The sequence below is a fragment of the Cyclopterus lumpus genome, chromosome 15 (assembly GCF_009769545.1).
Source record: "Cyclopterus lumpus isolate fCycLum1 chromosome 15, fCycLum1.pri, whole genome shotgun sequence".
NCBI classification, from domain to species: Eukaryota; Metazoa; Chordata; class Actinopteri; order Perciformes; family Cyclopteridae; genus Cyclopterus; species Cyclopterus lumpus.
In genome coordinates, this window is record NC_046980.1 from 7,025,882 (window position 1) to 7,052,867 (window position 26,986).

Sequence of the window (26,986 nt, forward strand, 5' to 3'; positions counted from 1 at the left end):
CTGCTATTTCTAAAGTTTGACCAGTCTGGGTTGAATCAGCATGTCCTCTTAGTTTTGTGCGAAGGCAGACAGTGTGCCACCCTAATTCAGACATGCCACCCACACGGTCACTGGCCCTGCCTACTGCCAGTGAGAGGGCGGCAAGGGGGAGGGGGAAGAGGAGAACATGGAGAGTAGGAAGCTGTGAAAATAGGGCTTCAGGGACGGAGGAGGAGGGGCGGTGACAGTAGACTGGGAAAGAAAAGGGGAGGCTGAACTGGGAAGGAGGATGGGGAAGAGGAAAAGAGGTTGGATGAGAAAGTGGAGGAACTGAATAAAGTATAAAGTGGGCCAAACACAGAGTGTGAATTCTTAACAGAAGGAGGCTCAGGTTGTTGTAGTTTATTGCCATTAGAGTTGAAAACCACTCAAACACGCACGCAAGCACGCACGCATGCACGCACGCACGCACGCACGCACGCACGCACGCACGCACGCACGCACTCAAGTGGTAAATTAACTTGTACTTTGTTTGCTTTTTCTAGTCTTCCAACCCCTGACATCGCTTTAATACCACATGTCATTCACCAATTCACACCCACTCATACACTGCTGCCACGCAAGGTGCCAGCTGCCTATCAGGACTATGTAATCATGCATACCATTCATACACAGCAGGTAGTCTACTACAATTTGACTTTGCCCAAGGACACTTCGACATGACCCCAGCAGAGCCGGGAAGGACGACCGGCTCCCCCACTGAGTCACAGTCGCCCACATAGGGATAGCAGGGGGGCATTCCACTGACTTTATACAGTGAAGTCAGAGGATCAGTTTACTCGTCAAGTTAGTACTACTCAGCATGTGAATACATTATACAACGTATAATTTTATTGTTAATAGTATCGCAGTGTGATGAAATCATATCTCGAGGTGTTGTGATTCACAATAACGTTGTCTAAATTGATAATAACAAGCACATACTAACTCTACATTTTTTAAAAAGTCAGGCTTTACCATGTGGTAGAGTTCTCCTTTAAGTAATGTTTCTACATTTGGGTATTAATTGGCATATTTCAGACTCTGCAGACACATTGTCCCACACTCAGGTTCTCCATCTCTCCTGTCTTTTATCACTGTCTATTTCATAAAAATAATAAAAAGCATGAACGGAACGAGGGAGGAAAGCAGCAGAGCGTTGCAGTAGGTTGAGCAGATCAACAGACAAGCTGACAAGAGAAAGGCAGATCTTTCATGCTACGTCCCCCGGACAAAGAAGCCGTTTGCAGGGCCAGAGGAGAACAAAGTTATCTGTGAGAGTCCAGCGCTCTGCCCCGCTCGCCCCGCCATGACTCACAGGGGAGCTGAACTCTGTCGCCACTGATGGCTGCACACACACACACACACACACACACACACACACACACACAGCACCAAACACAACGATGCACTTACTTAACATGCATGCACAGCCACAGACAAGTAAACATGCAACGCCAACATACAGAACTGTATGAGAGCGTACAATACAAGTATAATATGCACACGGAATATTGGAGCCTTGTGTATCTGTTGAGCATTTACTACGACTGCAAATAAATATCAATGCTCATAAAATGCTCATCATGAACATGCATAAAAAAGACTCAAGGACATTTCCGATCACACGTTTATAGCTTCAGAAATTGCCCAGATTTTCAGATGACAGTTCATATTCCAACATCGGAAGCGATACCACACGGTCTACGGATGTATCCTCTGCATTGCTTTTTACAACAAGAACAGAAACACTCACCTTGATGCTTACAAATCAAAAGCTTTAGCTCAAATGCCTCCTCTCAGTTTCCTCGCTAAACCTCCGCCTCTCTCTCTGCCTCGTACCTCTACGACACACCCTCGGCAACATCGCACATGCTTCTCTTCACACCTGCCACACTGCTTGTCTGCAGATCAGCGCCGAGCATTGCCTCAAACACACACATGCAGCAAACACAGACATGACACATTTCACACACACATCCACATGTGAGCAGCACTTCCCGCACGCCCTTTCGTCAGCACTGAGATGCGTTTCTCACACATGCTACTGCAGCCTTCACACTCACACAAAGAGACGTCCGCTGCTATTTCTTTTTTATTGCTATTTGTAAAAGTATGTCTCTATTGTCTCTTCCCCTGCCACCATTTAAAAAAACTGCTCTCTCCTCCTTTTGCCACCTCCTTTTCCGCTTTCACTGCAGTCCAGGCAACAAGCCCCCCTCCATCTCTTGCTCTCTTTCCTTCCTGCCTTTCTTTGTCCAATCACCTTTGCTGTTACTACTGCAAATGCTGATCTCAGCTTAACAGCACACTTAAATAACACACATCACTTTACCTTAAACACTACATACACTTTATAATTGCACTTTATCTTACACTGTACATTTTACATTTTATTCTATGTCTCGTCTGCACTTTGTTGATTGTTTATTTGTTGTCTACTGTTGTTGCTTGTCTACTATGTTGCACCACCCACACCACACTAAGTTCCTTGTAGGTGTAAACCTACTTGGCTATTAAAAGTTTCTGATTCTGATTCTGAACAGTGAGGGTCTTCCTCACCTTCTCGCCCATCTTCCCACTGATCTGTAATCTGTTATGCTCAACGCATATGGCCACAGCCGGCATCAATAGACAGCTTTCCAGCCAGCTGTCCCCCTGCCCTCTATCCATTGTTACCTTGTCCTCTCTCTTTGTTTCTTACTCCACCCATGTTTTCATCCCTTCTTTTCTCTGTTACGCAGTCATTCTTATGGTGATCCACCTTAATTTACGTTTTTTTTTTTTTAAATCACATCCTATTTCATGGTTTTCTACTCTTCCCTCAGGTACTAAAATACAACTCATCAAGTCAGCCACAGCTTCAATTGGAAACACTGCAGTGCCCAGCAGTCCCAAAGTCAGCCAGACAGTCAGTTAGCAACATAATCATCCATCAGGTGAGCCATGCCATCAGCCAGTTGACATGCATGTAGTACTAACTCCTACTAATGAATTAGCTTTCCTGCCTTCCACTCCTGCTTCATAGATTTCCATTTTCATCAGCTCCTGTCTGATGGTCCCTCCCCCACACATGTCAACATCTTAAATTGGCCTCCATTTAATTAACTTATGACCAGCATGTAGTCGTCTACCATAGCCTGTCCTCAGTACAGAGCCTAGCATAGCCCATTCTTTAAAAAAACCCAGCAGTAGTCAGCAGTTGGTTGCTTGCAGGTAAAGTGAACAAAGAAATACAGAAAAGCATGCAATTAACAGTCATAACAATCTTAAACCTTACCCAAAGGATACATAGCAACAAGCCAACGGAGGTAAACAGAGAAAACGTAGATGTCTACACTGACAATGCACAAAGGACAAAATCAAAAGCCACATTTAAAGCTCTTGTAGTCAGGCATGCCATGAAGTAGTATATGCATAGTGTGTGCTCCTCACTGGATAACATGTCTGTAAATGGTGAAAAAGTACAATTTAATAGGGGCCATACTACTCATGCTAAACCTTGTCATTGGATGTCAGAGCAGGAGATATGGGGTTTAAATGTTTCTGTCTGCTAGCTGCTAATCCCCCAGCCTGGTTACCACTGCCAACAGCCCGTGCTCCAAACAAGAGACATGTAGAAATTTGAGACAGTGAAAAAGAATCCACACACATAGAAATGTTAACAGAAAACAACCTCCACCTTTTAGCCTTTTGAGATGGACCGCCACATCGCTCTTGATGCTCTTGCTGTCGTCTTCTGTTGACTCGCTGCGCACCAGTGTGGGGTCGTTCTGGGCCAGCCAATCAGCGACCTTGCTCTCCGATGCCATCATAGCAGCTTGCAGTGTGCTCAAGTCCCTCCCTCCGGCTCCTCCGCTTCCTGCTCCACTCTTCTTGGAGCGCGATCTGTGGTGGTCGGGTGTGAACTTTGACACATGGTCTTTGATGGTGACTTTTCCTGGAGAAGTGGCGTCAAACTCAATGGTGAAGGACGCGTGTCCTTGAGCTGTGGAGAAGACGATGCAGTTTTGTTGTCAGTAAGTACAACTAAACATAGTGGTGCACTTGTACAAATAAATGTATAACTATGAGTTCTTCGGATTACCAAATTATGTAAATACACATCACAGGGATATTTATCCAATTATGATAAAATCAGCTGATGGCTTCTGTTGCAGAATGAAAATTACATTAAAGTTAAATTAATATTTCTTTGTGCCATAAATGATGATAACGCCTCAAATGTTTACAAATTGTCCTAATGTCACAAATCAATGTAAAAGTGCTTTACGATCTGTAATTATGAACCACAACGATTGTTAACGCAGACACTATAACCACACATTCCCTCTAAACTCTGAAAGAGACTACTTTTATGTACCATAAATTTGAATAAATAAAATGTATACTTCACCTGAAGAGTTTTGAGAGGCGGTGCCCTCTGTGTCCTTGGTGGGAATCTCATGTATGCCATTACTGGCCATGTGACCCTCCTTAGTCGGCATCTCAAAGTAGCTTGAATCGTGGGAGGTGGAGGCATGAAGGCCGTCCTCTTTAGCTTTCTCCCCTCGACGAGCCTCTTTGTCTGATGTTGAAAAACACACAAAGATGTTACAGGTTAACAGATCCGTAGGATTTCCATGACGAAAAGTGGTTGATGCGGTGTTAAGTCAAAACATATGAGTTGTCATGGGAACACTTTTCATCAGTTCATCTTCACTGATACGATACACTTGTTTTGATATAGTACAGGAGTGGATGCAGTTGTCAGTCTGTCACAGCTTCTATCTAAATATTGAGCAATTATTAGTTTAATAACATCCCAATGCTTCAGTGTCATAGTAAGAGACGAATGTTAGGATTCATTATCAAAAGTCAAAAGTGAAAGGACCCAAACCCAAATTGAACTAATTCAATCATGGTCCTCTCTTTAGCAAGTGTGTCCCACCATTTATGTGAATTACCGTCTCCTTCTGGGGGAGGATGCAGCCTTATAACCTACAAATACTACAAAGACATGCACATATGTCTGTCTGTCTCTCAGTTTGACTCTCTGTCTCTCATATAGACGTAGACGCAAACACACACACACACACACACACACACACACACACATACAAGTCACACATAAGTCACTCAGGACTCAGGACGAGAAGTGCTGCTACAGCTTTTTGGGGCGCTCACAATATGGAGCATCTATTTCTCATCTGTTCGTATTAACAAACAGAGCCTCTGCGGGATCTGAATATGATAAATGATACTTTCAGAAATTAGAGGGGCCATCTGCGGCATGTTGGGCAGCATTGTAGGAACATACGGCAATTGGCAAAAAGAAACAAGATACGGAAATTGACTTTGCGGAATATAATTACTCGTAAACAATAGTGAGCAAATTTCTCATAAATAGTATATTCTATAGATATGATTGTAAGAATCTCTGAATGAAAGAGCTTATTTTCCACTTCAGTGTTATCAGTGCAAGTATTAAGATCTTGAGATAAAAAAGTTAAAAAATAAACATGTTAAAGAGACAAAACAACGTAAGTTCTGTAACTCCATTTGCTCAGTTCTTGAAATTATGAAGCGCCAACTAAACTTTCTGTATCTCTCAAATGTAATACGTGCAAATCAGTGTAAATATTGTCTGAGCGTCCATTGACATCACCATAAATCACATGGCTTGTCTTGGAAGCACCTAGTATTTTCTGTGAAGTTAAGAGTTATATAAATGAATTAAATGCCATTCATGTAAAGACCATACGGTTTAAAGTACTGCAGAATGTTTCTTTTTTTGGCCATAAACATGCAAATCCTAGGCTTTATAGAATCAGCGTTAAAGTTTTCCATTCGGGTCTACAACATACAAAGATTAATACTGACAACAGAGACAGCAATACAGATTAATGACACAGTTAAATATATGGGCATTTAACATACTTACAAAGGGCATCTTGTATTTGGTAAGTGTGCCAGACTTTAACTAACAGTGGCACAGTTGTTTATACCCTGCAGTACTTATGACTTCTCATTTAACATTTTAAAGACAGCTCCATTGGCCAAAGTATATGCAATCGAGAGCAATACTTACTAGTATTAGATAGTGGTTAGCTAATGATCGCCGCAGTACAGATTGAGAGAGTGGTCTGTTTGAACAATGTGTGCATCAGTGTGCTTGTGTGTTGGAGGTATGGGGGAGCTGGTGCAACGGCGTAACCCAAACAGCTTGAGTGACAATACACAAGGAAGGGGGTAGGGGGCTCTGACTAGCAAACACAGCCTATTCACTGGGAAAGAGAAAAGGACAAACACACTAAACTTAACTGACAGTCACATGCAACAACAACAACAAAAAAACACTTAAACAGAATTGCTTCCTTCCCAAAAACCTCTCTTTCACTTCCCCTTCATTGCTACTGTATATCTGATGTTACCAGTTTGTTAGAGCACATTTAGAGGTAGTGCTCACACTTTATTAAAGACATGCACACTGATAAGATCTTCTTTTGATGCTGAGATCCATGTAACCTACATAAATGCACTGTGCAACACCCCCTGGGGAGCATGCTGCTTGCCTCACACAACAAATCCAACGTCAAAACATCTATTCAGCACTCAAAAAGTAAATGTTCCAAAAGGGCAAAGTGCCTTCAACTCACCCACTTCCATGACTGAAGGAGACAATCCCATTTGCCTAATTGTTTTGGAAAGCTTTTAGGGTTTTAAATCACTGTGCCACGCTTAGACAGATTGACTCAGAAATCAGTCTTTTCTAATCTTATTCCAATGAGAAATTACTTTGGTAAAATCCACAGCAGAATCTACAAGGTAAAGCACAGAAATGATTTAACGGATTGTGAAATTGAAAGAAGGATTCCTTTTTAGGCTGGTGAAGACGCTCCCAGACTATCCTTCCAGATGTGGCGAGAGATTTGAGGTTGCTTCAGTCGGCTCCAATGTTTGTGTATGATTATCCTCCCCCCACTCCTTCTGACTACACTGGTCTTCACTAAACCAGCCTGGCACAGACTGATGTTGTATCGCTGAGCTGTTTCACTATTGGTGTAGCCTGTAATCCTGTTACTCTAAGTATCCAGCACCAGTTCACGGGATCCCCCCAGTCCAACGGTCACAATACACACACATATTCTCGACAAACAAGACATACATACAGGCTCTGAAAAAAGGCTTTGTGTGCACTTGGATATACATTGTTACAAACACAGACACACAGTCTGGCTGGCCATTACCCCAACACAGAGCAAAAAAACAGAGCTAGAGGGTATTAAGATCAAGCTGTTTCAATACTGAGATCAAATCAATTGCACTGCAAGACTCAATTTAGCATTGCATTTCATCTGTGGGCTATTAATAGCATACTGTTTGCAGCATACAGTAATACCTGCTGCATAATGACAGTTCTTGTTTTTGCTGAAAAGACATATAAAAATAAATTATAAAATATTGAATGTGTTTTTAAAAAAAAAACTATTTATCCCACAATACATAGCTCCAATAACATTAAAGACGTAGATCAAATTCTGTATGAAATCTGTGTCTATTGGCCATTGTCATAAGGCCTGCATCATATTAGAAAAATGCAAAATACAATAGCAATATTACTTGAGAGAAGTGTACTCGTTTTTGCTTTTCTACCCAAAATATTTCCAACAGTCTTTCATTGAACAAATATAACATTTAACTGAACACAAAATGCACCAAATACAATAAACATGATAGTTACATGTTAAGTGCAGTTTTCCAATGACACTCTTTCAACTAATTAAAACAATCCCAGAGCATCTGGATGTTCACAATACACATTCTAAACAATAACTTAAAACAACTTATACATTACAACTCTAGGAAAGCAGTTACTGTCTGGCTTTCGCATCTTTGTGTGCACTGATCTTGTCACACTTTCCTCCTTCAATCATGCAGAGTAGTGTGGCAGCACTCGTCTGATAAACCTCACTCGCATGCGTGCAGATTCTGACCAATCAGACGTTGCCCAACGGCGAGGGCTCAGAGATTTAACAGCATGGCACATGCTCACACAAAATAGTGCCTACAGTGACAATGTAATGTAATACATTGACACTATATTCAACATGCAACATTGCAGTTTTTGTGATGCGAGATGACATTGCGATGACCATAAAAACATAATGTACAGCCTTAACTGTCATGCAAGACAAAATACACAAATTTGTTTTCAGTGTATAACTCTTTTAAAGAAAAGTCATATTGTCCTGTAAAAGCATTTGTACAACCCCAAACATCGATATAAAATAGGAGCATCATTTTACAATAAACCAGCTTTCTTCCATTTACACCACTGTTGTTTCGGCAATATGATATATATACATTTCAAACCACTGTATTCATCATTTTCTGCACTGCATGTTTGAATTGAAGTGATGAGGAGATGATCTGTGTGATGGTCGTTAGAAGTTCAAAATCTGAATACCTCCTACCTGAAATGGAGCTGTCGTGTTTTTTGTTGGATGACTTGATTTCCTGTTTGAAGGAGTTCTCATCATCTGCATCCCCATCCCCCCACCAAGACGGCTGGCCGTACAGCGGGGTCCCACGAGGCACCGCTGCAACATCCCCTGAGACAGATGCAGACACATTTTACAAAAGCCTGTGCACATATTAAAGTCGCTTTAACTGGGGCTTGTCATGTTAAACATGTTTATTATGTACTTCACATACTCTGGTAGCGCCAAAAATAAGCTGTTGATTGTGTCAGGAAGACACAAAATGAACCCAGCTGCTCCTTGTGTATGTGTATGTGTGTGTTGGTGCATTAATTCCCCTCTGGTCGAGTCTAGTATCACTGACCTATTTTAAGAACTTTAGCCAGCAGGATGGACACACACATGTGCACACTCTTTATCATGCTCTCTCTCTCTCTCTCTCTCTCTCTCTCTCTCTCTCTCTCTCTCACTCTCAAATGAAAGAGGGACTTTCCGTTTGCCTCTCTGTCCCAATTAGAATTAAAGCTGAAAAGGGACACGCATCCTGCTGTAACATCTTTTTTTTAAACTGGACAACACTGTAGAGAACTGACAGGAAAAATGGTTGAAAGAGACGGGAAAGACAAGCAACAAAGGTGTCCAGCCGAGTTTAAATCAGCTGTGTTGTAGCTTACACTATACCACAGGAAGTCTCCTCATGTGTTGACTTTTTCCTTTAATTTCCCTTATCCGAAGCCATGTACAATCAAACACAGTATTTGCAGATAATTAGAGATGCCGTGTGCATAATTGCGTTCAGTAAGAAGGGGCTTTCTATATAAAAGCTACTGAATGTTTGCCCACTATGAGGTATAATGTCTGGGTGAGGCCTGGTACGACAGTACTAACGCTGCAAGATTACATCTACTGAACCACAGAGAGGGCATCATTAAAAACATGAGCAGCAGATGGGGAGACATGCAACACTGTACGTGCGTGTTTGTCTATTTTAATAAATGTGAATGCGTGACTGTGAATGTTACTTCATTTTAAGAAAGGTAGTGCTGGCATATGGGTTTACATTATGCAGGCACTCTGATCATGTTACTCCTTAATCTATGCAATAACACAAGCCCCATGTGGCCTTGTTTCAACATCTGGAGCTTAACCAGGACCCCTGCCTGGTCAGTGATGTCAATTGTGAGGGACGCCCTCAGACCTAAACCATCTTTATGTTGAAACAGTCTGGCTGCATACTGGTGTGGTAGTTAAATCCCTTTCCCCGCTGACTATGTTGACCTCCCTACTGGCCTGAGATAAAAAAAAACACGACACGTAATTTCACTTAATCATAATGCTTAAACACCTCTGAAAGAATACACATGTGATGTAACTGGAAATGTTGTGTGTTGCACAACTGTGAACCATGAAATGTACACTTCCATTTAAAGGATGAATAACACAGAAACATGTTCTCTTAAAGTTGCTGAAAGTCACAATACAGCCAATTGAAAAATATATAAAGTAAAATGAGAACTGAGTGGCCTTGTGATAGCAGTCAATACATCTACATTGTATGGAGTAATGTAAACAGTAGACCAAATCAAAATGGTCTTAAATCACATTCAATATTAGGTACTAGTAAGGCCCAACAGACACCAAACTCATACGATTTCTGAGACAGCCTCACTTACTGTCAAAATGTTCTCTAAGATCTGTCTCTCACCTCCTGTCCTCTCCTCTGCCTTGTGAGTGTCCGCAGGTTTAGCTGGTGACTCTCTGGAGGAAGTGACCCCGTCCGTTGCTCTACTCTCTACTGGCCTTGGGTTGCTGCCCCCGGGGGACTTCAGCGTCTTTATTGGGGTCTTAGCAGGGGACTTGCTTGTGGTTGTCGTGGTAGTGGTTTCACCGCTGGACGGCTTCTTGCTGAGCTGGAGTCCGCTGGTGAACTTTTCATGCTAAAGGAAGGTGAAGAGAAGAGTATAATACAATATATTGTATATTGTGTGTTATAGCACATGTTATGTGTGTGTGTGTGTGTGTGTGTGTGTGTTCTTACTTTTAGAGCCTCTTCAGGCACAGTGAGCTCTCCTCTCACCACCGTGAACAGGTTGGTATGTGAAACCGACGTGTTAAGGAAATACTGGCCACAATAGCACATACACACATACTTTAAACACAGTAATTCACAAAACAGTTGACTATAATCAAATAGTACACAGGAAAAAAATTGGCATCTTGGTAAGAATTTATATAATAATATCTCGGCTTAAAAAATGCTTTGCTGCTCAATATTTCTGTGTAAAGTTCAACCGACGGGTGAGGGCGGAAAGATCGGAAAAGTGAAAGGATATCATATCCAAACCTCAGCTTGTCCTCTAACTTCAGAGTGATGTACATCTGCTCCTGAATGCGGACATCATTTACAAAGGTCTGCAGAGGGAAGGAGAATGCAAGACAAAAACCAAGATGCAGATTTGAATAAAAAGTAAAACAGTAAAGAAGATAACACCACAGAAAGGCATCTGATTAAGCTGGTCCACAGTTAAGTCACACATGGCAGCGTCTGTGGAAATTAGGGTTGCAGCTAACAATGATATTCATCAACAATTATTCTGCCAATTATTGTCTCGATTAAAGGTTTTGTCTTTAAGATCTAAAATTATGAAAAATGCCAATAACAGTGAACAGATTTCCACAGTGGTATTTTCAACGTGCTTGTTTTGTTAGGACAACAATCCAAACCTCAAGGATAATCAGTTTAATCTCATATATGACAAGAAATACTGGAAAACAATCGCATTTGAGAAGCTGGAACTTTACTGTTACTCAGATATTTCTTTTCTGCTTTTTAAGGGTTTTTGAAGCTGTAACCGTATTCTCATTGCCAGAAACATTTGAGTTTACTACTCTGAGTAATAGTATGCATTATGCCAACAGTTGAATCAGATAATCCTGGGTTCTCTTTGTAAGACATTAGTCTGCACAGCCAACAGTAAAGGCCTAAGCATGACAATGCATGTCTTTCCCTGACCGTTTTGTTTACCATCTTTGTTTCTCGCACTCCGCCTCCCCCTTCCACCCCTCCTTCTACGATGCAGCACTGAGATATCAGGTTTCACTGAACTGAAAATGAAATTCTATCATGCATCCACTGCTGTTGTAATAAAACATTCCTGCCTCCTCCCTAGTGAGATGAGTTCATGGCAGCTTTTAAACAGCGGCAATGAGAAACCTCCAGTAAGACAGTAAACTGCCCAAACACAGCTTTTCAATCACCATTGGGTCAAATCTGTATATATCCAACGACTCAGCAGAAGAAAACTTCCTCTGAATCTAGCCAAAGATGCTGGATGGTCAATGACAGAGCAGGAAGTAGCTCTGACTGTGGCTTCCTGTCTGATAGCTGGAGAGGATGTGAGGCTATGACTGAGTGCTATTCACAACACATGACTAACTGCATGTGGCAACTGTAAACAGGTTTACTAAAATATCAAAGAGAAGCTACCTGTATCTTAACACAGAGTTAATTTGTTTTTCTCAAGGTTATGAAACAGAATATTTTTTTTAATTACACAATAAATGTTTAGATATATTATATATTATGTCATGTACATAATTAAATGTATACAAGTGCAACATTTATATCATCTATCCCCAAACCTCTTTCATTAACATCACCTTCAGTAAGTTATTTACTATATTTTCCAAAATATCTTTTATCAGCCAACATTATTGGAGTGATAGCCACCCCAAAGTGGAGTTTAGATTGCCCTTTGTTTATATTTGAAACACAGAGTGTGCCCTTAAATTCTAATTTGCATAATTAGGATTAGATTCCTATTGACCTCAGTCCTGATACAGATCTTTATTGACAGGGAGATTAATTAGCAGCGATAAAATAGAAGGTCCTATTGACTACTAAAACAACAAGTTAACCTCTGACCTTTCAGGACCTCAGCTCCCTCTACTTTTACCTTGAATGTCTTTTGTGGTTTTCCTTTGTATCTCTTTATTTCTATTTTTGCGGTCCTTCTCCATCTCCCTCTGAACCCCTTTTACTCCTCCTTCAGCTGGTTGAATGCATTCTCTTATCTCTCCCACTTTTACCTTTGTCCTACCCTCTCTCTGGTCTGCACATTTATATCCGTGAACTCACCCCATTCAGGCTGCCCAGGTCCTTGACTTTGTGTTCGTCTGTCCCAGCCTCGTAGTTGATGACTGCGTGCTGCTTATCCACACTGCGGGACTACAAACCAAAACACACACAAACATGAAGCATTAACCCAACTCTTCATCTGTGCTGCTCTTCTTCAACATGTCTTCACAGTGCTTATATGTCCACCTGTGCTGCAGCCAGACTCCAAAGAGTGTGAGCCTGACTGTGAACTGCAGAATATCATCTGTTTCTCACACAAACCATTAGAGGGCTGTGTGTGACTGGAGCAGACTGTGCTATGTTACATGTTTGTGGAGGCATGAGCATCCACTGCCAAGAATCTGTGATGGTGAGCCTCAATGTCACTATGCAGGATATCTACTATAATATCAACTTAAAGCATATCAGCAGGTATTCCAATGACTCTGACACTGCAATCAACACATCCACACTTCCACAGCTGTGTACACACACACACACACACACACACACACACATACGGAGAACAGTGGTGCAATGTAGGACTGCAGGTGAAAGTCATAATTATCTACATTGTTCTGATTCTTTTTGTGCAGCTATTTTGAGGATAAATACTTTCCAGCACCAACACTGAGACCTTCTGGATGGTGAATGTTACCCCCAGATATAAATATATTGTGGAATTTGGCAAATATCCCTTGTGTATAAATGTCAGAGAGTTTCAAAGCATATAAGTATGCGCTGACATTGACTGATGAGAAAATTTGCAGCGGTCTCCAAATGTCTGTTAGAACGCCCTTCAGATAAGGCCTATCATAAAAGACAAGAAACAAACCCTTGTCCTGGAATGGTTTGCTTTCTTTTTGTATTCAAAGGTTTGCTGTGTGTGCTGCTGCTTGCCTGATGTTTCAGTGTAAGATACAGCATTTCGCTGTAATTTGCTCATAATATGGGGAGACAAAAAAATTCCTGCCGCCATGTTTTCCAGTGGTGACCAAACACAGTGATAAAATCTGACAAACATGTGAGTATGTATTAACACCATCTAACACATCCATTAACTGTGCTGAAGTGTTGTGCAACTGAGCCCCTTGTCCCCCACTCGTTGATTCATGGATCACACACTAGATTATTGTGCTGAAATCAGCCCATTCTGGGACTGGGAGCTGCATCTTATATGTATTCTTATATTATTTTTTCCTATAACCCAGCAACTGGACTGCGCCCTCATGTTAAAGTAAGTAATCTGAAGTAAAGCAAAGGGAAGCAACTCCATAGGGCCAACCCTCAAACAGATTACCTTAGTGAGATTAGTCTCGATCAAACAGGATAGAAATGGACTGAGCTGCTTGTTGTACCTCACACACCAGTCACACCACAGGATAGAGCAGACGCATGCTGTTACACGCAGATAAACTGCTGACCAACTGAATATGTGCCGAAGCAACGGAGAATACAGATGTGGAGTAGCTTAGTCAAATTCATTTTGTGTACGGAGTGAAAGAGAAGGAGACAGAAAGGTTAACAAGAAGAGGAAGTGATAAAGGCAAGGAGAATCTGATTCATCAAGGAAAGAAAACACACACACACACACACACACACACACACACACACACAAGAGGGAATAATTCTGCGAGAGAGAAAGAGTTTTAATAGCCTCACTGACTATTATATGACTTAGGCTGATATAATGGAAACTCTGTTCATGTATTTATTATACTCCTTCCCCTTTTCAATAAATAAATAAAGTAAGCTAATCTAGATCTGATTACAAGGCCAGAGCTAGTACTAACAGTAACAGTAACGGATTCGGTCATATAATAATTATATATTTGATATTCTGTCCGTGAGTGTGTTTTTTTTTACTTGGAGCATGACACAAGCAGCCGTTAACGTTTAGCCATGTGATCATGCCTTGGCTGGGTAAAGCAGTCACATGGAGGACAACTAAGTAGCGACACAGAGTCATACACAAACATATCCAAAAATAATTCTTCAATTTGGAGATTTCTCTTATCTTTCTATCATTCCAAAGACATCCCGAGGATATGAAAACAGTAACACATTCAGACAACTGCAAGAGTGGTTGATTGAGACATAAGAGAAAAGACAGGTCTCGTATAACCCTACTTGCTTCAGTATATGAGCCTTATTACTTCTCCCTTGAAGTTTCCTCGTCACAGACAGGATCTAGGTCAGCAGGGAAACTAATATAAACTCAGCAATCAGCAAACTAAAAGGTCAACTTAAGACACAGTGCTGCTGTCTATAACTGGGAAATGTCCACATAGATAAAGTAGACTTTTATAAGTCTGTTTTGGGCTTTGGCCTCTTCTTCAACCCAGAAAACACATACATTAATTACAGTTCTTCATATCTGTTAAGTTTTTATGTAATACTGTAAGGATAAACACTACCAATGGGACTTCATTATTTAAGGCATTGAGCTAAGTTTTTCAAAAGCTATTCTTTTATCTATTATATATTTAAATGTAGCCCTGCTTTTACTTGAAATGAGAGAGAAAGATTTATTTATTAGATATTAGATATTATTCAATTGAACTTTCTTTATTTAATTTGTTTCAATTCAGTTGTTGACTACATACATATATTAATACAACTGCTAGGCTACATATGTGGCACGTAATCATGCAAGTTAGACATCGTTGTGATGTTCTGGTACTTTGCATGAGGAACATGTTCTAACTGGACCTCGCTGAATTTTAATTGAATACCCCTGACATAGAACGTCATATATTTGAGCTGATAATAATTCTACTATAATAAATGTGTTAATTTGTTTACAAAGTGCTGTATAGAAAGTAGAATCCTAGAAATAAATCTAATTTAAAGTGGTAATATTAAAAACCGCCACAGTGGTAGATAAGGTAGATAGATCAATCGGAAACAGTCAAAATGAAGAAACATCCATAAAAGTCCCGAATGTGTCCTTGATTGTCAGATGTTCAGACAGACACTGGTACCAGTGAAAAATTATCTCAAAATATTCTGTCATAACAGAGACTGCTGCCATGGATGCACCCTCTTCACACTACAACCCACTCGGTCAGATAAGATCTAACTCAGGAGGTATCTGCCCCACTTTCTCATAATAGTGCAGTGACCAGAGGTAAACATGAGCAAGCATACACATGGTCTCTCTGGATGTATGCACAGCTGCAAAGCCACCACCTCAGTACACACACACAAAATACACACACACACACACACACCAATATGATAGTATGTAAACATTTTCAGCCACTGCAAGAGCAACAACGTGAGCGTTGAGGGCTAATTTGTAGAGGACACAGAGTAAACAGTTGGCTTATGAAACAAGACTGATGTGAGATCAGCAGGTTATTTATATCACTGAGAGGAACCCCTCACAAGATTGTCCGGCTCTGTGTGTTATCTGGTTATCATATTATCTTTAGAACTTAGTCATTTACTAATACTCTGTTATCAGACTGTGTTACAGCAATTTCTAGTGAAAGAGACAGTGAACATAGAACAAACACACAGTACCTGTACCTCGCCCATTCTGGTTTATTTAAGCTGCTTTTTTAGTGGAGAATAGTTCTCACCTGTAGCATGAGCTCGCAGTCATCCCGGCCGACAAAGATCATTTCCCGGGGGAGTCGGTGGCGAGTACCCCCACTGTTCACCAGGAACCACGAGGTCACACTCATCTCTGCAACCTGCTGCTGCCTCAGAGCAGTAGGTCAGCGAATCTGCAGTTTATTAAACAGAGTTGAACCATTCTGTTGATTATCTTGAGTGTCAGAATTCAAATTGCTCTGTGTATATGATTTAAACAAACTCTCATCTACTGAAATTCTGAAACAGTTTAATGAATAAAAATAACATATCCAAAAGCGACAGGAACACTTGTTTTGTTGGACCAATTAAGTCCATTCACGCACAGTGCTCTTTAAAAACAAACTGTGATACGAAAGGAAGTCTCTCTTCTGAAACAAGTCAAAGAAGATCATTTATTTAGTTAAATATTGTACAGTTAAAAGAATATAACTCATCCCAGTGTTGTTGCATTATCAGAGTCAACCTTGCAATATGCACAATTAAATAATAGTATTTATAAAAGAGAGAAAGTATTAGTATTTGCAAACATTTTTGCCTTATCTTAAAGGCAAGACAATGCAATGTACATGGAAGTAAGTTGTTATACAAATTGCAAACACACCTGTGGTCCACGTAGCTCACTGCTGATCAACTGCTGACAACACAACACGGCTAGGCCATCCTGAGGAAGGAGAAGAAAGGAAAAGCTTTTTAAATTTATTTTTCACTTGTACTTACAAGAAGCAGGCAAACGCATATATAATGTTTGTTTTTTTGTTCGCAAGATTACATAAATAGCGGAGATGTATTAAAGAATATATGTTGCAATAAAGGAAGACAGCAGTATTATAGACACAGTGTAAACACGGGGAGAGATGCACAGAATCAAAACAGTCCATCTTGCTTTGTTTTGCTGCTCGGGGAATGAGGTTTAGTGGGCGGTCCTGCAATGTGATGCCTCTCCGTCTACGCCTGAATATGAACACTAAGTCAACCAGTGAGATACTTCCTCTCTTTCTCTCGGCCTGCCCAGATCATTGCCAGATGTTTAGAGGAGGAAGTGATGTAGGAATGTTGGCTGGCCTCCCTAGCAGGACATGTATTTTCCCTCTTGCCCACCTCCTCCCCTCACTCTCTTACAGAAGAGCAGGAAAGGAGGTCAAAGCCAGACACAGCTACTTTCATACTCCTCAAGCTTGAAAGATTAAAAAGAACTAACTAATGGACTTGTTATCTGCTTCGTTCTAAATGATTGTCTATGAGATTGGAGTTCTCGTGATGAGTCACTAGCTGTAACACAGTCCAAAAAAAAGCCACAACCTTTTCCTAATGCTACATTTGGTTACACCCTAAGGTTGAATTTCGTACAGAGGTTTAGGCATCTTTAATATGGTTCATAATTATTTATTTAAATACCAAATTTGGCAAAGCAAGCTTTTCATGGTAATATTAGGCGGCACTAAAATAACAGGAGCTCTGTCGTGTGTAGAAAGTGCCAGGAAAAGTCCATCAGAGAGGGAATTAAAGATTATTGAGCTAAGCTTTTGCTCAGTTGACCTCATAAGTACTTGGTATACCAACTCAATAATCCCATGGGTAAAATTATAATCAACTGCACACCTCTGACAGTTCCTCGCACGAAGCTGTTGGGAACACGACGGTACCAGAGCAACAGCTGTCTCTGATGTAAAAAGGGATCGGTTTTCATCACAGTAACAGCTCAGGATATCCAACAAATTATTGTGATATGTGAAACATTTAATGAGGACATTTTAGACAGTTAAGTACTCAGGAATATGTAATCTGCTGCAACATGCTGTAATATATATTAAGCATGGACATATTCTCATTTCAGTCTCAAACTCATGACAAGATTGCTGTGTCCAAAATGACCAGACCTATGTAAATAGTGTACACTTATCCATGGAACAAGTGCAAAAATAAGGCCATATGATATGAAATCACCCTTAACAATAACCAGAACAAAATAATAAAATTCATAAAAAGATGGGAGAACAAAGTAAGATTTGATTTCTTTTAATCCAATCAACCATCACTGGCCAGACTCAGTATCATGTGCATCCTCTGCTCGGTTAACATGTTACATAATTTAAAACAGTACTCACGAGCCATGACAACACATGGACATACATTACGTGTCAGATATTAGAAATATGGAACATGTATTGTGTTTAGATATTACAGTGGAGCGAACACATCAGAGAAAGCCAACAATGCATTGCCGTTCCACTATAATCACGCGTGGTTTCTCCTCCCCACTGTAACCAAAGCATCTGAAGGCTTGCCGTCTAAATAACCACTGCACACTCACTGCAGAATGCAACATTAACAAGAATGTGGTTGAGGAGCCTGAATAAGGAGCATACCAGCCTGTGTGGTGCCATTAAAAAAACCTCCTTGCTATCACACATGAAAGACATCGCACAGCTGGAGGAATGCAGTGGTAGGTCTGACGAAGGAGACGCAGCTGAGAAGGATATCGTCTGCGTTGCATTTGCTCCTTACAGTCCTGATGTTAAGTGGCCAGCTAAGCCACAATACAAAAAAAACATATTGTTTCACTTAACACTGGCAGTGTCTCAAGTTAGATTTTGAGATACCTATAACTTGGATTTCTGCCTCCACCTCAATACATTGGAGGTGAATTGAATTCAATGTGTTGGGTTCATCAGCCAAAAATGGATTTACCTTCAGTCTGGATAATCAAGAAAATAAATCTTTCAGAAACGTCCTTAAATCGACAGAAAACTAATCGGCAACTATCTTGATATGATTTTCAATCAAAATGACAAATATTCTCTGGTTCCTGCTTCTTTTTCTTTGTTGTTTTTAATAGTAAATTGTATATTAATAGGATTTGCACTGTTGGTCAGAAGAAGGAAGTGTATAAGTTTCACCTTCCAATGCACATTTCATTTGTCATTTGTTTTAGAAAAGAGAAAAAATCTACAAAATCTACAAAATTCTTAGCATATTAATCAATTTTCTATGAAAGAAATCATTACATGTGCAAAAATAATTCAAGTAAATATAGGAAAATATGAGAAAATGTTTATTTGTTTTTTGTAATTTTGATGAATCAATTGTTTGCTTCCAATAACTTCCAAGTAATTGCTGTTATTATCTGAAATGCAGGAAGAGATGCACAACATGTTGTTCTTAACACTGGTCATTTCAATGTTGAGATAAAAACTCATCTCCATTCCACTCATTCAGCGATATTCATACCGGAGATAATAAGGAGAATCAGTGACCTCGTGGTTTTTGAAGGAATTCCCCAAACCCCAAACCTGCACTTATAATAATATCTCTCTCTCTCTCGCTCTCTCTGTCTCTCTCGGTCTCTCTCTCTCTTTCTCTTTCTCTCTCTCACACCCACACACACACACACACAAATAATTAAGGAGTGAAAGGCCGGATTATTCCAAGACGACTATGAATTCTTTGTATAGAGGAGATGGACAGTGAAGAGACAGGAAGCACTGCACTGCACTTCCAGTCGAGGACGGATCTCACTCCTCTTTTGAGTCCACAGTAGATGCGTTGATTTGATGATGTGCATTAATCAAAAAACATGTGTCATCTACAGTGAGGCTGCTCTTTCACAGCTGAAATGAAGTGAGTCACATTGTCATGAGGTGAATCATCTGAAAACACTAACAAAAGGTGCAGATTTGAAGATATGAGTATTAGCCCTGTTATTATTATTCATTATATACTGACATATTCAGACATTAGAAATAAGTGGGGTGCTTATAAAGCACTGCTTGATAATTTGATGAATTAGCTGTGGTTAATTGCTATTACAGCTATGTTTCTGTTCTCCAGCCAAATGTTTTATGAGAAATCTTCTGTCTTTCCAACAACTCATATATTTTCCCTCCACTCCAAACCAGCCAATAGCAGACAACGTCTGAAAGGGGACAGGAAGTGATGTAAAGGAGCGCCACATTGTTTACCGTCAGCCCCTAAAACGTTTCTTCCACACGTTCCACAAAGCATCTGGCTCCCGAGCGTATCCCAGAATGATGCAACACCACTACTACTCATCTGCCTAACCTCCCAGACCTTCACATCCCCACAGCAACCTCTATGACTGACTCAGACCGCATCACACACACACACACACACACACACACATTGGCAGCTGCTGTGTGTAGCCTCCACAAACATGTTAATACAAACACACAATTGTTAAGCAAACCAAAGTGAGAAATAGAGTAGGGGAGAAAGAGACGGACTCATAAGACCACATTTCCATGTGGTCTTATGACGAGAGCCAAACTTTGCCTCAGGGTGTGGTTGTCGGCCCACATTGAAAAACATGTAGTTTTATCTCAGAGTAGTCACATAAAAACTTACCAGAAGCTACAGTGGATAATAAAACAACTCATAGAGTTACAACCATGCTTGTCTAGCTCCGTAGACGTAATAATGACAAAAGAAAGATACTGTCATATGTCATATTGTGCTGATTGAGAAAATCAAAAAGGTGATTAAATTGAAAATGTATTTATGCATTTATTGCTCTAAACTTGCATGTCTGTAGTCTTTCCCAAGATAAATCCTCCGGCGGACAGGAGGTGATGCATTTAATGTTTACAACAGCAGCAAAAGTGGATTGTTCTGATATAAATAGCACTCTGTAGGAACTGGAGCAGCGATAGCCCCCTTGGCTGAACAGACACAAAAAAAAGAGTTCTATTTGCTAATTAAACTCTTATCGTGAAAGAAAATCGGAGGAAAATATTATGACACTGACTCAATGCGATTTTTTGGAAGTGTAGCGTAAAAACACACTACAGTAAAGACAGCTTAATACAGATATTGCCAGATTTAAAACAAATATGACTTTTAGCGATTAACACCATAGGCTTGACATGAAAATGTAATAAATAATATAATCAATACTGCAGCTTTGCAACAGTGGAAACAAAGAGAAAAAAGGGTATGCGGTCCTAGCACCTCAAGGAAGTAAAACCAATAGAGGGAAAGTACATTGAAGGTCAAGACAAATAGAAAAGCGGCAGCCAATTTATTTCCTTGAAAATGCTGATGTAAGGTCAGTAAATCAATAAGTGATAGACCGTGGAGACCGAATGGGTCTTGCAACCCTAGAGGTGTTTTGGGAGAGAGGGAGCCCCCAGACCCCGAGGGGCATAAAGAACAAACCAGGCAACAGATTCAAGACGAGACAGTCGAGCAACCTCCGGACACACGGACCGACAGACAAAAGGCGTTTGGTCCCCAATGACTGGGTCCACAGTAGATTTACAGACATGAAAGAGTCCAGGTATACAATCGTTTGTTCCTCCCTAAACTTCAAACTAAAAGAGAGACTGGGCTTTTTCTATGAAGCAGATATAACGATAGACCAGACACTTGTAACAAGCTGAATCAAAATGTTGTCAGCTAGGCCTATATAAGCTATCGTCTGCTGCTCTTTTTCTCCATTTCAATTCTTACTTTATCACTTACTTTATTATTGTTTCACAGATTCTTTTGTACTTTGCTAACATACTCTGACACACTACTGTTCTGACACTTCCAGTCTTGTAATGTCCCGTTCTAGAAAGGGACCGTGTGTGCATGTGTGTGTGATGCTAACGTCAGATAGCATTTTGACAAGTAAATATAACTCTGCAGAGCAGCCAGTCAATCCCAAAAGTTTCGTTCGATAGCATTTAAATAATACATGTATGAAATGTTCTCAGCCTAGAATTCAGAGTGCACAAAGCTCACGCTATGGCTGCTCCAGGGATGTTAGTCTTCAAGTCTTTGATTCCCTTTGACATTTGAATCTTGTTGGCCTATTTTACCTCGCCTCATAAATGAAGAACAAACAGCAAAGAGCTAAACAATCACCAGACATTGTCTGTTTAAGGCTCCTGCTTTGAGAAACCCGCCCCTACAGCTGGCTGTATGTGTGTAGTCTGTCAGCAGGTAAAAATGGAGGAACAGTTTGTGTATATGAATAAGATAAGATTGTAAGTGCGAAATTTAAATTAGGACTAAATATTGAAAGATGCAACAAACAAAAAAAGGCATTTTGAATAGTTCTTAATTCATGCAGACAGATAAAGACTATACACCAGCATTAAGCTCTAACGACAGGACCATAGCACCGTGGAGGGAGATAATTAATCATCATGTTGTCAGTATAGCACCTCCGATCTGTTGAAACTTGAGTGTGCATGTGTGTTAATGTGGCATATAAATGCCGCATGTGGGTAAAAAAGAAAAAAGAAACTGTCCCATGCAGCAGAAAAGACCATATGGTGCAGAAAAGCAGCCACGCATCACATGAGCAGTTGGCGAGAGGAACAAACAAGCAAACACCTCCATTTAGCCAGCATCCGTACAGCCTGCTTTATTGTTATCACCATACACAAAACAGCACACCGCTGGCCATGAGACACAAACCCGCCACATGCTCGGTGACCCCTGTGACCTACAGACCTACATTTAGACGTTTGTTTTTCACGGACGTTATTAACTGTACGGCATGTATTAAGAACATAGCATGCCTTCCAGCATTATATGAGAAAGTAAAGTTATTATTCTTGTGGGCGTTTAAGAGGGGTTACCCAGTACTCTTAACAAGCTATTACTGAAAAAGAGATAATATAAAATAGATTATAAATAATTCAAGTGAATTAATGACGCACATGGCCTGCGGCATAGTCATTTTGGTGCATCTAATTCATTCTCCAAAGCGTGTGTGCACAACATTCTTCAGAAAATATACTGAAAAACACTCATTTCTGGAGGCAGCTGTCTCAATGGCGTACGAGAGCAGAAGAATGTGTATACTAATACGTAAACTCTAATTAACCATCAAAATATTATGACAGAGCAGAGTTGATTCATTGCATTAGTCGACAGCTATTTGAAGCAATTTTGGAATCCCGCAAAACATTCTCTGGTTCAAGCTTCTGCAACGTGTAGACTTGCTACTTTTCTTTGCTTTAAAATCACTGAAAATCGAAAACGCTGGGCTTTTGGAACAAAAAAAGAAATCCATTTGAATATGTCACCTCAGCAATGAGGAAATGTGTGATGGCCATTTTTTCTCATTTTCTGGCCTTTTTTATAGCGCAAACAATGAATGGAAAAGATAATCGTCAGATAAATAATACAAAATGTGTTGCAGCTCTTTATTAGACCGCAGTTGTATATCAAATCTTTAACTCAGATCTGTTGAAGAGTAAGGTTTGAACATGGATTTTAACTGTTATTTTATTTACCCTATGCAACATTATTGAATAATACTGTCATATGAATAAATAACTGTATTACCAACCGAAGCAAAGCACACAGTGTGTCAGGTTTACTGTTGGTTTGCTTTGGTGAGTGCGCTTATGGCCCTGCGTGGCCCCTGCTGAGCAGATAATGACTGGCCCGTGGCCTTTTAACAGGAACATTAGTATTTGGCCAACCCTACCCAGTTGATTATGACACCAGCATTTATGCTGCCCACAGCAATATCCTCCGCAGCAGACAAAAATAGTGAATACCACACTGGCACTTAGGAGAGAAAAAAAACCCATCAACGTTGGCATAACAGGACAATCAGGGGCGGCACGACAGAGGAAGAGATGGAAACTCTCAAAATACAAGATCAATATCTGCAGTGGAAAGAAGCACAAAATACCAGAAACTCAGAGGGGAGTATGTCACACCCCAAAACAGATGTGAAGGTCATTCTGTTTTAATATTCATTTTGAGAAGTTATATGCAAAAACAACCCAGACACGCCCGTCATGTTCCATAACAAGGAGAGGCTGATGATTATGTATATAAATTGCTTCATGTTTTTTTTTATGTTTTCTGCACTGCTATCCCATCTCTCTCTTTTCTTACCACTTACTCTTCACCTCCCTTGTTTCTCTGACTCTGCACATAAGCTGCAGCTTCACCAGGCAAAGCTACCTGACTCTTATGACCCTTTTAAAGTTTCTATTAAAAAAAAAAAGATTACAGAAGTGAGTTCCATTGCTATTTTTAGCCAAAGTCATCCTGGTACAAAAACATGTTGAGAAGAATAGAATACATTAAAATATTGAGTTCCAGGGAGGATTGTTTTCAGTCACAAATTGCACTCCCTCACCATGAACTCACTTCCTAAACTTCCTACAATACACAATGGCCAGACAAGTTCTCCATCTCAACTATAGGCTAGAACAGAAAATAGGTTCATAATATTGAAGAAATTGCTCACTGGCCCAGAATCATAGTGCTGAGCCGGAAACACGTTTACAGTAATTCAGGAAGGATGAGATAGAGGATGAAGAAACAGGATTTAACTTTATTTTTGTCTGCTCAATGTTAATAGTCAACTTATTATGACTGATCAGCACTGACAGCTTGGTGACTGGAGGAAATCTAGGTGTATATGTTTTCAAGTTTTTCTGAAGGAACAAAACAGAACAACGCAAGAAGACATATAAAACCTCTGAGTGCACTCTTTCTATGCATTCACACGGTTGCCTCTGTTATCAGCTCCACTGTAACTGTGTAAATGGACACGTATGAAGGCAGGCTGGGCCGCAGTCTAGCTAGGACGTCGCCGCTGCTTCCTCTCTGACAGTCCGTCCTGTGACACTGACACAGTTCTCAAAAATGCAACTGCCTGTAGAGACAACCAGCCTGCTGGCAACCACATTTGCGGGGAGGACTGGAAGGAGGCGGAAAAAAACGGTAGGAAGGAAAGGAGCAAAGCCAGACTGGACGGTATTATCTGCACTCTCTGGCTTGTACTCAAAAAAATTTGAATTTCCTGCAGCTGAGGGAGGAGGAGACTAACAGGACTCAGTGGTGTGCAGCCTATAGCTGTCCAGCTATCAAAGGACACATCAGTCCAGTATGAGAACAGTGGGACTGCGTTGTAGACCCTGGCCTGGAAAGAATCCCATCTCCCCTGGTAGCCTACCTTTAACACTATTAAATACAATTAAGAGATGTGCGCATGATAATGTAATCCGGCTTCTGCTGCTTTCAAATCTTTTGAACAGTTGTGTAACTTTGTTATTTGCCATGTGCATCTGCTTCTGGCATTCGACCTAAATCTATCATTAATTCTGTTGCCCTGATACAAAGATAATAACACCATTTTGCATACTGTACATGTGTATGTAAAGAGGCATACAGAGAAGTCTTTGAAGGTCTTCGTCCATGTATGATGATATGTCACTATGAAAGACACTGAAATGCAGTTCGTAGCACGTCTTGTTGCTATTTCACCAAGTTTTGCATCTCATGTGATGATGACAGCAATAATCAAACTCAACACAAAGAGAGCGGATGCATGTAGGCCAGCTACATCTGCCCCACGAAAACAAAGCCTCCACACAGAAGAAGAGAGGGGGGGGGGGGGGGGGGGGGGTCCGATCTCGGAAAACACTCTGAAGCAACATTGCATAGTGAAATAGGCCCACGGTGTATAATATACACCCTTCAGACAATGCACATGGACTCAAAGGGGACTCCGGGGTGAGTGGGTTTCCAATGAGATAAACACAAAGCGACCTTCACTGACGTGCATCCCGTCTCATTGGCCTCCGTGCGGTTACAGAAGGGACCGTCTGACATAACGAACACCTCAATAACAGATAATATGAAGAGCATAAAGGGGGCGAACGTGTGCCGGTGTGTTTTATTTTTATTTTGTATATATAATAGAGGCAGCAAAGTGGCGATGCTGGGTCGCTTCACAAAGGCGGAGCGGGGCCGGCTGGTCATGCTGCTGCATCAGTATCCAGTCAACGTGAGTCCGACCAGTGTAGTTTAGCCGTAAGAAGCGTGGCATGGTGTTTTTATACATGTATGCATTCAAATTGAATACAGGTTGCAGTGTGTGACGCTTCAAATGTATCTGACCTCGGAGAATGGTTGTACCCCTTGACATAAACAGACGAGCAGCACAAAAGCAACAACAAAAAAAAGACTCTTTCTCTCTTTTTTTTTTTCCTCTGCGCCGCAAACTTCTAACGGTCGACCACCTAGCTAACCGCCTTGCCTGTTAGCCGCTTTATTCTGCAATTCGCCAAATAGAAAGTAAAGTCTGCGCCTCACTTACCCGTTTTCTTCCTTTCTGGTGCGTGTTTTCGGATGAAGGTGTGTTTGTGGAGCCCAGCCCCGTTGCTGCTGCAGTTCAGGCTGGCTCCGTGCGTCGGCCTTCTCTCCCCCCGTTGCTCAGCAATAGCGCTTCTCTCTCTGCGAAATAGCGGCGCGCCGCGAGCGGACCGACGTCCTGAACTAAGCATCAAGTCCGCGGAAATGGTATTCACAACTTCCTGTAGAAACCTTCAGAATAAAATCACGGCGATGACGATTAGTGAGCGTGACGTGTCAACGCCTCGCTTAGTCAACCAACCATATGCGCAATTAATTATGTGAGCACAGATTAAGCAAAAATGTAGTTCAACATCCCTAAATCTGTGGGGAGAGATTAGCACTTAGACAACTGTGATATTAAAGTCAGGAAAAAACAATATGGTTCTGATCATATTTATTTATAAACAGTACACGCATATATATATATATATATATATATATACAAATATATATATATATATTTATGTATATATATATATATATATACACATATTACCTTCTTGTACATACATAATAGTTCTATAAGTATTTTTTAATTGATTTGTTCAGCTTTGTTGTCCTCTTTTGTTGTAAGTCAATGTTAACTAAATTGTTCTTCAAAATGTGTTTACCGTATAAAACATTGAGAGGAGCCACAGTCAAATGTCTTGTATGTGTACACATACTTGGC

General features: G+C 40.6%; 1 protein-coding gene across 9 annotated transcripts in view; it reads right to left on the reverse strand.

Moving 5' to 3' along the window:
* Positions 1–26,463, reverse strand: part of cep170aa (centrosomal protein 170Aa) — a 38,934-nt gene extending 12,471 nt beyond the window's left edge. For all 9 annotated transcript variants that reach the window (XM_034551783.1, XM_034551780.1, XM_034551782.1 and 6 more), the window contains exons 1-10: positions 26,279–26,463; positions 16,802–16,861; positions 16,185–16,331; positions 12,619–12,708; positions 10,814–10,892; positions 10,519–10,577; positions 10,186–10,417; positions 8,475–8,612; positions 4,415–4,585; positions 3,701–4,006 (exon numbers count right to left, since the gene is read on the reverse strand). In XM_034551783.1, the coding sequence (XP_034407674.1) occupies positions 3,701–4,006; positions 4,415–4,585; positions 8,475–8,612; positions 10,186–10,417; positions 10,519–10,577; positions 10,814–10,892; positions 12,619–12,708; positions 16,185–16,289 (1,180 nt within the window). In that variant the 5' untranslated portion in view covers positions 16,290–16,331; positions 16,802–16,861; positions 26,279–26,463. The remainder of the gene's footprint in view (positions 1–3,700; positions 4,007–4,414; positions 4,586–8,474; positions 8,613–10,185; positions 10,418–10,518; positions 10,578–10,813; positions 10,893–12,618; positions 12,709–16,184; positions 16,332–16,801; positions 16,862–26,278) is intronic.
* Between the last annotated feature and the right edge of the window lie 523 nt (positions 26,464–26,986).